At 34.8% G+C, this 11,613-nt stretch overlaps 1 protein-coding gene across 1 annotated transcript in view; it reads left to right on the top strand.

Annotated features, from left to right (window-relative positions):
• Positions 1 to 9,747, top strand: part of LOC109050074 (solute carrier family 22 member 17-like) — a 14,704-nt gene extending 4,957 nt beyond the window's left edge. Inside the window, 8 exon segments of the mRNA XM_019067752.2 lie at positions 2,504 to 2,607; positions 2,689 to 2,843; positions 2,928 to 3,093; positions 4,674 to 4,780; positions 4,905 to 5,013; positions 5,849 to 6,072; positions 6,740 to 6,851; positions 8,173 to 9,747. Of these exon segments, the coding sequence (XP_018923297.2) occupies positions 2,504 to 2,607; positions 2,689 to 2,843; positions 2,928 to 3,093; positions 4,674 to 4,780; positions 4,905 to 5,013; positions 5,849 to 6,072; positions 6,740 to 6,851; positions 8,173 to 8,449 (1,254 nt within the window). The 3' untranslated portion in view covers positions 8,450 to 9,747.
• Positions 9,748 to 11,613: the final 1,866 nt, after the last annotated feature.

Here is an 11,613-nt window from a genome sequence, read left to right as displayed (position 1 = left end):
AAATTATATATATAAAATGTATTTTATTTTTATCATTTTAATCTAATTTAATTTATTCTTATAATTTTAATTTAATTTTATTAGTGTCTACTTCATTTTAGTCATTTTTTGTTGTTTTTTTTCTTATCTTTATTTTATTATGTTCCTTAGATTTTAAAATGTTTGAATTTTTTTAACAAATTTTATTTCAGTTTTATTAATTTAAGTAGTTAAACTTAGAAATGTTGTCCTTACAATTTACTGAAATAAAATAAGTTTCCGTATATATATTAATTTCATTTCATGTTTATTTCAATGAACAAACATTCATATTTTTAATTTTAGTTAACAGTAACACTCTAGATTTGACATTTTGTGTGAACTAAATCTATAATAACATGTCTATAACCAGATTATTCAGGAGCTGCTAGAAAATAATGCAATAATCACACAATTTTTGTCCTTTACTATATCAGAAAAAGTCCATGAACATGAAGATTGTAGTGTAAATTATCTTAGATTATTATGAATGGTCACAGCATATTTTCATTTTGCTCCTGCTGTCACCGTATTGTCAAAAAAAGCTTAATAATACAACATAATCACAGGAAACATATCCTTTTTGATGTTAAATATATAGTTACTTGTATGTGGAGTGTGATTTTGTACTAACGAGGTTTCAGTGCAATGCTACAGAAATAGAAAGAGTCTGTCAGAATGTCTTGTTGCTTATCATGCGAAGTTAATCTCAGATTTGCTTGAAACAGATTCGTGTCTTGTTGCTTTATCATGAGCGTGACGCGTGTCAGTACGTCTCGTCATGTCTGTCGAGGTTAGGTTTGATGTTCTGCATTCATCAGATTCCTCACAGAGAGACACTCACTAAACTAATAAACTGTAAGAACTGTAATTAATTAACGTGTATGTAAATACTCCCAGTGAAGTTTGTATTCAGTGAAAGATGCAAAACTGGGACGGATCTAAAGTTAGTCGATGTTTTCATTTGTTGATGGTGTTTGTGGTCAATGTGGGCCGATGTTCTCCACCCTGAAGACTAGTCATGTGTACAGTAGAACTGGTTTTCTCACATTTCAGCTGACAAACTCTTTTGTGTTCCATGCGCTTGCGTCATGATGCAGATATTTGCTCACATGACATTTGACTCGTTCATGCTGAAGTTTAGAATCCATTTGTGATATTAACAGTTTTCTTTTAGTCTTATTTATATACTGTTATAGTAATTATTTAAGTATTTATATTTTTAGCTTTAAAGTTTTAGTAACCTGATTCTGTGCGTTTGTCTTTTTTTGTTTACATTTTATATAAAACTTTAATTTATTTTTTATTTTGGTTTTACTTCAACTTAAATTTATTTCAGTATAGGAGATTTGAATTAGCATTTACATTTTCAGTTTTTTATTTAAGTCTAAGTAATTTTGTAATGTGCTTGTAATTTTTATATTAATTCTATATAGCTTTAATTTATTTTTTTCAGTTTTAGTTTTAGAAATTTCATTACTTAAACGTCAGTTAGTTGTCAAGGCAACATTTCTAATTTTCATTTAAGATTTCAATCTAATATAATTAAAACTTTTGAATTGTATATTTTGTTTTCAATTTCAGTTTTAGTGAATTTTGTAATGTGCATTTGTCATTTTTTCATTAATTTTGTTGTTTATATATTTCTAAATAGTTTTACTTTTTTGTTTACATTTTATATACAACTAATTTATTTTGATTTTGATTTTAGTAATTTTAGTTCTTTAACTTACATTTTTTTTTCAATATAGAAGATTTGAATTAACTTTTACATTTACATTTTCAGTTTTTAATTCAAGTTTTAGTAATTTTGTAATGTGCTTTAAATTCTATATAGCTTTAATTTAATTTTTAATTCAGTTTTAGTTTTAGAAATTTTAGTACTTAACTTCAGTTAGTTGCTATGGCAACATTTCTAATTTCATTTAAGATTTCAATCTAATATAAAAAAAAATGAAACTTTTGAATTGTATATTTTGTTTTTAATTTAATAAAAATGTGCATTTGTCATTTTTTTAAAATTTTTGTTTACATATTTCTAAATAGTTTTAAATTTTTTTAATTTAAGTTTTAAAATTTAGACATTTCTTTTAAAATTTACTTCAAATTATTTTATTTTATGTATATTTTTAGTGCCAATGGAACATTTCTAGCTTTGGTTTAAGGTTAGGTTTTTAATCTATTATTTTATTTCAGATTTATTTTAATTACCAAAACAATTTTAATAGTTAAGTTAACAGTACTAACGCTGGATATTAAAGCTCTGATGCATAACGTTTGTAATCTGACTGTTCATGAATGTTCAGCATGACCAAACACGAAGTTAAACTGCGTTTGCTGCTTTAGCACGGAAGAAGAAGACATGAACCCACGAATCTTCAAAGTTCACAGTGTTCTTTCTTAAATCGCTTATTGAGTTTGCCTGGCACTGCTACCAAACAACTGACTTCCTGTCTGCTCTGTCCTGACTTCCTGTTGTGTGCAGTGGGATCTGGTGTGTTCGCGGTACTGGCTGGTTCCAGTAGAGGAGGTGTGCTTCATTCTGGGGACGTTGACAGGCTGTCTGGGTTTGGGCTACATGGCTGACCGGTGAGAAACTGTCTGTCCGTCTGTCGTTTCGGTGTTTTTTTTGTGTGTATTTCCGAGTTTGAGTTGTTCGGTGTGTTTCAGGCTGGGCAGGCACAAGTCTCTGCCGGTGTCTCTGATGCTGGCGGTGGTTTTCGGGGTGCTGGTGTGTGTGTCGCCCTCACCGCCGGTCTTCATCACCATGCGCTTCTGTCTGGCCGCGGCGAGCGCCGGCGTCTACCTCACGCTGTACGTCACACGTAAGTCAAACACACACGGAACACAGCGGCACAGAGTTGAGATGATGTTAGACTGCAAGAAAGTCTCTTTGCGTTTGGTTGTAGGTCTGGAATTCTGTGACCCGTCTCAGCGGCTGCTGGCGACGATGATGTCCGGTCTGACCGTGTTCGCAGGCGAGCTCCTGCTGCTGGCTGTGGCCCTCGGCTGTGGCTCCTGGAGGGGCCTGTTAGGAACCGGAGCAGCTCCTCTGTCATTGTTCCTGTGCTATGGGTTAGTCTATGATGAAAGCCACCTACTCATCATGTGGTTTTTAGTTTACTATTACTATTAGGATTGCACTGGTTAGAAAGTTTGAGGCAGATAGTCAAGTCACCTTTGTTTCTATAGCGATTTATACAGTGATTAACAGAAAAAAATACTAATTTTAAAAAATGCCCTTTTTTTTGCTGACTTTTAAAAATTGATCATTTTAAACCAATGTGTTCTTAAATAAAAAAATAAAAAAAAAAATAAATGAAAAGGCTACATGGTAATGTTTCAATGTATGTAATTATTACAAAATGAATTATATAAGTTAATAAAATTATTTGTATATATCAGGGTTATTAGAGTTAACTTAAACTAAAATTAAAACCATTAAAAATTGTGTTAAGTGAAATAAAATAAATGTTAACTGAAAAAAGTAGCTGACAAGGCTAAATTTCGCTTTTGAAAGTAACTAAAACTGAAATAAAAATTAATAAAAATATAAAAACTTTATAATAAATATAAAAGTATAATAAAAAATAGTAAAATATTGATATATCAGTATAAAATTTAATGCAAATAAATAAATAAATAAATGAATACATAAAATTACATATATACATATATATATATATATATATACACACACACACCACACACCAATACACACATATATATATATACACACACACATACACACACCATATACACACCACATATATACATATATATTATATACTTTTTTTATACACACACACACAACACACACACACACAATATAAAATATATATATATATTTTCACACACACACACACACACACACACATATATATATATATACACAGACACACACATATACACAGACACACATATATATATTTTTTTATTTTTAAACACACACAACACACACACACACACACATATATATATATATATATATATAATTTTAATATTTTATTTTTTTACCAAAAAGTGAAAAACAGTGTGTTTGTGCCATGGTTTAAAATTTGTTAAAATTTTAAATTATGCTCTACTGTTTGAGCCACAGGAAATCACAACAATATTCAGATCATCACCAAAATCCAACCAAAAAGTTTGCAAGGGATAAAAACACATGATGTTAGTAATAATATAAAAACATAAGGAAGCACTGACCTGGAAACAGAAGTGTTGATCTCTGAAATCATTTCTGAGCTGCTTTCTGAAAAACACATTTACAGGTGATTCATTTGTTGCATAACATAACATCAACACGGTTTCCCGCAGGTCAGGCCTTCAGTGCTGTGGATAATATCTCTTCTGTTATTAAACTGGCTCAGCATCAACACTGTAGCATCTGGGAACAGGAAGCTTTTCAACACTTCATCAGCCTAAATGCAAAGCGACTGCTCTTTCAGGAATATTGATCTGAAATTCCCGTGAGGCTTGAGAGCTTTGAGTGCAGCCGGCGTACATTAGCGCTCGTTAGTAATGACAAATCACCTTCGTTTCTATGACAACCAGACCATCCCGCTAGTGCCACGGTGTCGCTTCTCTAATAGTTGTGCAGATGATCTTATTAGTGTATGAAGCTGCTCTTTTAGCTGCCGTTTGTTTGTCTTCAGGATCCCGGGAGTGTTTCCCGAATCCCCGCGCTGGCTTCTGCTCTCCGAGAGGACGGGAGACATGAACTCCTTCAACGAGCGGCAGAGAGATGATGACAGCTTCACGGGTCAGTTTAAAAATGTCTTACGCTTTAAAGTGCTTCCACATTCATTTTGGAAGGGGAGGTTTCCGTCCAATGTTAGTTCAGTTCTCAAGGAACAAACGGTGCGTTGTTGTGTCTGATGATGCAGAGCTGGACACAGACTCGTCCTCGTCTCCTGGACGTCCTCACCTGTCCTTCCCGGAGCTGCTGCACAGCAGAAACATCTGGAAAAACCTGTGTGTGCTGGGGTTCACTTCGTAAGTCATTCCTACTGATAAACGTCTTCCCTGATGTGCTGAAGTGGTCAAGTTTTGGATGCTGGAGTCAGACTGCTCTTGCAAAGTAACATCAAAATAGTCAGAATTAAAGTTTATTTATTTACTGTACAGTTGATATTTGACAATTGAGCAATATGGAGGACCAAAACAAAAATAAATTAATATTTTTTCCTTTATTTCCCCCTTTATTTAATATTTTCTTTCTTTACTTTTAATTGATTTTTTTTATTTATTTACGCATTTATTTATTTATATATGTGACCCTGGACCACAAAACCAGTCATGAGGGTAAATTTTTCGAAATTGAGATTTATACATCATCTGAATAAATGTAATGCAAGCTGAATAAGTAAGCTTTCCATTTGGCCGAGATACAACTATTTAAAAATCTGGAATATGAGGGAGCAAAAAAAATAAATCAAAAATATTGAGAAAATCACCTTTTAAAGTAGTCCAAATGAAGTTCTTAGCAATGCATAGTACTAATAAAAAAATAAGTTTTTATATATTGACATTAGGAAATTTACAAAATATCTTCATGGAACATGATCTTTACTTAATATCCTAATGATTTTGGCATAAAAGAAAAAATGCATTGCAATGTATTTTTGGCTATTGCTACAAATATACCCCAGCGACTTAAGACTGCTTTTGTGCTCCAGGATCACATATTATTTATTCTCACATGCATTTATTTCCTTATTTAAATATTGCGTCATTTATTCCTACGTGTATGTGTCTTGTATGATTATTAAGTTGACTGGTCTTGCTTTCCGTGGGGTTTATGGTATGTTGAAGTGTTTCTTGTGTTCAGGTTCATCTCTCATGGCATCAGTCACTGCTACAGCTCCTTCAGAGGTGATGTCAGAGGATTCACCCCCAGTTTCTATTGGACGTACCTGCTGTCTGTATGTGCAGGGGGCGGGGCCTGGCTGTTGCTCTGGGCAACAGTGGACAAGTTTGGTCGTCGTGGAATTCTTCTTCTAGCCATGACCTTGACCGGACTGGCCTCCCTAATCCTGCTCGGACTCATGGAGTGTAAGTGTTTTTTGCTCGGTATTTTTTGGGTGATATCTCACCCTAAAATCAAAACAAAGATTAAAAGAGTTTTATTTTTATTTAGCATTATTTTATATATTTTTTTGTATATATTATATTATATTATTATATTATATTTTTTTTTTTTTTTTTTTTTTTATTAAAGTATTTTTTTTTTTTCTAAGATTGCAGTGCAAGCACTTTTCTCCTCAAATGTGAGGAGACTTCATTACTGTAATGTAAAAAATAAACATAAATCCCATTCGTTATCATCATAAAACACTTACAAAAATCATCCTGGACACAATGATTTTAAATAATAATAATAATAAATAAATTTAAAACAACAAATACTTACTATCCCATAGATGAATACTTACAATTCTACTTGTTGTGGAAGAATGGTTATAAATGCATTTAATTATTAAAAATTATTTCACAATGCAAAAAAAGTCTAAAAATAGATTTGCACAGAATTATCTGGAAACTTTTTTTAAGCGACTTTCAATTTCAACAAGTGATCATATCATATATACCATATATACCTTGGCATGAGAAGGCAATAACACGAGAAGTGCGCGCGATACAAAGTTTCAAGCATTGTCCAATTAATTCTGAGGTATTTTGCTTTATAAAGTCTAACGTTGAGATGAATGTGTCCCTGCAGATCTGAGTGAGTCAGCCATGACTGTGTTCTCTATAATGGGCCTGTTCTCGTCCCAAGCGGCCGCCTCCCTCTCCATTCTGTTCACCGCTGAAGTCATGCCCACCATCATCAGGTAAACACACGCTCCCGCGGGGCTGGTTACTAGCACACCCTCGTAACCTCACGCTTATTTTAGCTCCTGTAGCAGCAGAACGCATAGGATGCATGGACAATGAGACAGCAAAGAAAACAGCACAATCCCTATTGGACTCCAGAGAACCAGTTGGGGATGTAATTCATGCATCTCTTCTGTGTGGTTCCGGCTTCCTGCCAAAAGTGTTTCTCCTGGGAGGAAACAGAGCGAAGAGTTTGCACCAGTTGTTCTTGTCGTTCACTTATTAATAGTTTTCACATACTATAGCCAGTAGAGCATGACGCTAACAAACGGCAAGGTCATGGGTTTGATTCCTAGAGAATGGATAAAGTCATAAAATGTAAATCCTAAATGCACTTGATAAAAGCATTTGACAAATGCATAAATATGGCTGTAATGTTGTTATGATATTTAATTGTAATATTGGGGGATGCCACTCATGCGGCCTTCACATGCTATAATGGGAGTTTAATACTTCTGAAGTTATAATTAAGAGTTTGTAACATTCAAGTGCTTTGTTGTACGAAAGAAATAGAAATCATGGAGAAAACCATGTGAAAAAATCTTACTAGAGCCAAAACGTACTGAAGATGTTTAGTGAATATTTAACAGATTTTGAATAAAATGTAGCATCCCATCTATTGACAACCATATAAACAGCAATTTCGGTTAAATAAATGCATTGTAAAATAAATAAAATATTCTTCAAATGGTTATTTGTAAACATAAATATACTCTTAAGGGAAAAGAAAGCAATTTAGATGTGGGACAAATTAATATAACTCAACAGTGAGTTCAGCTAAATTCTCTTCGCTGCCAAATTTATGGCTCGGATTTCAAGATCCTCAGTCATAATTACTTGTAAAAACTTGAGAGGCCGTTAATTGATTTCAAGATCCTCAGTCATAATTACTTGTAAAAACTTGGTTGGATGTTGATTTTAGTTTACTTTAATTTATTTAATGGATAGTTCCGGTCCTTGATTCTGATTGGCTGAGCCACGTTCAAAGCTGTTTGTAAATCACTCTACAAACATACACCTTTGTTTTTATGTTTGTGTGTTGTTCGGCCACTTTGTTGCAACCACAACTGTTTCTGAGGAACTACATTGTTTGGTGGAAGAATACTGTTTTTATTTATATCATTACACTTTATTTACTTTGTTTTATTTTGTGAAAACGTACTGCATATATGGAATAACCGTTATGAATTTACTGTAAACCATGGCTTCTTGGAGCTTATTGCTTTAGAAACACACCACGAAAGTGCCGATTTTAATGTCTCATTATTGTGTCCACAGAGGAAGTGGTGTGGGAGCGGTCATGGCTTTGGGTTGCGTGGGCCGCCTCAGTTCTCCTCTCATGGATCTGCGTAATCACTACGGCTACTTTCTGCACCATGTGGTCTACTCGTCTCTGGCCCTGCTGGCGGTCCTCTCCATCCTGCTTCTCCCGGAGAGCAAACGCAAACCCCTTCCACAGACGCTGGCGGATGGAGAACAGTACCGCCGTCCTCCGCTGGTCCGAAGACGTAGGGATAACGTTCCTCTTCTGGCTACGCCCAACCCAGAGACCTAGCCTTCACTCTTCAACCGCAAATACTGAGGGACTGACCTCGGAGTCCTGTCCTAATAATACGTATTTGTAGTCATTCCTAACACGTGTCGGTGGAGTCGTGGCACATGGACTCCGTCATGAAGTGTGAGGGGTGAAGGGTACCGAACCGCGCCCAGATTACTCAAATGCTTGTCAGCGCTCAGCGACATAAACCATGAGACAAGGGCGTACACTCTTGACTAAACATTGAAGTCTGACCCACGTAGCATTCAGTGACTTATTAGTAATATATTAGACCAATATGAGGCAAGGGCTAAAAATGGCAATGATCGTTTTGAAATATATTTATCCCTGTGAAAACAGGCTCAAGTTCTCACTCCAGATGGAAGGAGGATGGAATCGGTTCTCTTAGTTCTTTAACACGTTGCTGCTGGCGAAGAATGGCGCGCCCAGAGGATCGCTGAAGGACTGATCAGTGCCTCAAGGATCGTTTATGTGCACTCTGATTAGACTGAGGCATGATACCAGAAACACTTATTACTGTATGTTACGTCACTCTTTGTTAAAGGAATATTATAGGAATGCAACTTGAGTTGTACTATATGTGCAAGAGCTGGGATGTCTTATCAATTACTCCATTTTATGTCTCTTTTGCACAGCCAGGTGTTATTTTTTTGTTGCAGATGAATTACAAAACCAATCAAAATAATAACAGAAAATATATGTATATCCTCCATATTTCTGCTTTTAACCATCTCAAGTGCACCATCCATTCTTTACTGTGCACACTTATCCTGTTTTGTACAAACTAACGGAGGAGGCAGAACAATTTTGTTGAATAATTTGACAGCTTCAGTTGTAATAAACCTGTAATATTCCTCTAATGAGGCTGATTGGAATCACACTGCTCATAACGTCCCTTATTTCTGTTCCTTACCTTAAACATAGAGGATGAAGAGTATGATAGCAGAGGGAAGGAACACACAGGTTCATTTGAATGTTGACACTGTCAGGATTTATTTATGTCTGTTGTCTTTCTAATTTGTCTTTGCCTATTGCATTTTCAGTCTGATTATGAAATAAGGAACACTGGAGCTTTGTAGCTTTCTCTTGTAAACGCATCTTTGTGTTAGATTCTTTAAAATGCACTTAATAGTTCTGAATTGTTAGTAATAATTTGAACTATTATTATTACTACTACTTTAATAATAAAGGATAATAGTAATAAGTGATGATTGCGCAACACTTACTAAACAATGCTGTAATTATAAATGAATCTTTAATCAAGTCTAATTACAAATAAAATCTGGTAAATCCCATGTTTGTCAAGTGATTAGAAGTGAATATGTGCTTTGAAAGCATCAAGCTGAATGCATTCAGACATTGGTGTTGTTGAATGTTCTGCTGTACCTCTGGTCCATCAATATTTTCTGGTTTGCGTATTTTTAGCTCTTCAGTTTTTGTCGGTGAGCTCATTTCAGATGAGGCCAATGATTCACCATAAAAACACTCTGGACAGCAGCTCCTGATTCTGTAGTGGTCAGAAAGGTCAGTTTGTTTACCCTTAAAGCTTTACTATAGCGCCCCCTAATGTTTACTCAAGCTGCTATCAAAAGCATATCAAATATACAAAAACAGTGTTCTCACAGTCATTGCAAACATAGAAATATATGAACAAAATCCTTCTTAGCTGAAGTCTTGGCAATTGATATGAATTGCTAGTGATTTTCTTGCTATGAGCAGAAATTGCCCTCAATGAGTGAAATTTCTATAAAGTGTTATCTTGAAAAAGTTCTAAATCATTGGTTGAAATGTCTGTGAACCCTGAATATAAATAGGGCTGTCACGATTCTTCGATTTAATTTGAGTAATCAATGTAAAAAAAATCCTTGACTGCAATTTGTGTTACACTCTTGAAAATAAAGGTGCTTCACGATGCCATAGAAGAACCTTTTTGTCTAAATGGTTCCAAAATGAACCTTCAACATCTGAAGAACCTTTCTGTTTCACAAAAGGTTCTTTGTGGCGAAAGAAGGCTCTTCAGATTATAAAAACGCAAGAAAGAGATGGTTCTTTAAAGAACCTTGACTGAATAGTTCTTTGTGGAACCAAAAATGGTTCTTCTATGGCATCACTTGAAGAAACTTTTGAAGCACCTTTATTTTTAAGAGTGTGTGTATGTATGTGTATATATATATATATATATATATATATATATATATATATATATATATATATATATAAAATTATCTGATTTCTCGATTACCAAAATAATCGTTAGTGACAGCCGTAAATAGAAATGTCAATATAGTCTCTTAGAGACAGCAGAGACTAATTTAACCTCGTAGCTCTATTGAATTACCATTATGATTGTCAGACAGCTGGTCGCTTGCATCCTCTCTCATACTGTAAATCCTGTAGATCAATCGACTGCTCGTCCTTAGGAGATTCTTGCCTAGAGATTTCAAGTCTCTGAGGGTTTGGCTGTAGATGTTATGAAGGCATGCACAATGAAAAATATCTCACTTGTTGAACACTTGCACCTTGTTAACATCTGACATTTGCTACTTGGTTGTCTTCACTTGGCATAACATCTATTTATAGCTCCTCTTCATTGTCACACTGGTTGAAACCATACTTGTCTGTTGGCAAGTAGCCTTTATACAAACACTTCTTCCCTAATTAGTGATTTAAAATGTTTAGTTTCTATAATCGTCAAAATGACAAAAGTAAAGGATCAACAACATAACTAGATCAGAATAAGAAAGCTAACTGTGTTTTATTAGTTTAACCTCAAAGATAATCATGACGGAGACACATATGCAGCAGTACTGGGCAGGCAACCAAACATTTGACCCGACAGAAAGACAATACCTCACATGTCTCGCTTGTCTTGTGATGGTGGACGCATGCACGGGATATCAGAGCAAGGCCATCACTGCTTTAGTTTCACCACTGCAATAAAACAATGTGGTCCATCACTCTTTCTTTGTTTATATTTGTCTTTCAGTGAAACGTTCCAGAGCGTTACATAAATGGAAGTGCTAACCTGTAATTCTCAATCAATGGGCGTCACTTTCCAGGAATTTCACAGGGTTATCTTTGTACCCAAGGACAAATGAGGGGACGATCATGTGCCAAAGAGGCAAGGAATCATTTCATCTGTCGCTCACTGACCTTCAACC

This window comes from Cyprinus carpio, chromosome A24 (assembly GCF_018340385.1).
Source record: "Cyprinus carpio isolate SPL01 chromosome A24, ASM1834038v1, whole genome shotgun sequence".
Taxonomy (NCBI): Eukaryota; Metazoa; Chordata; class Actinopteri; order Cypriniformes; family Cyprinidae; genus Cyprinus; species Cyprinus carpio.
This window is presented reverse-complemented; position numbering and strand designations above follow the sequence as displayed.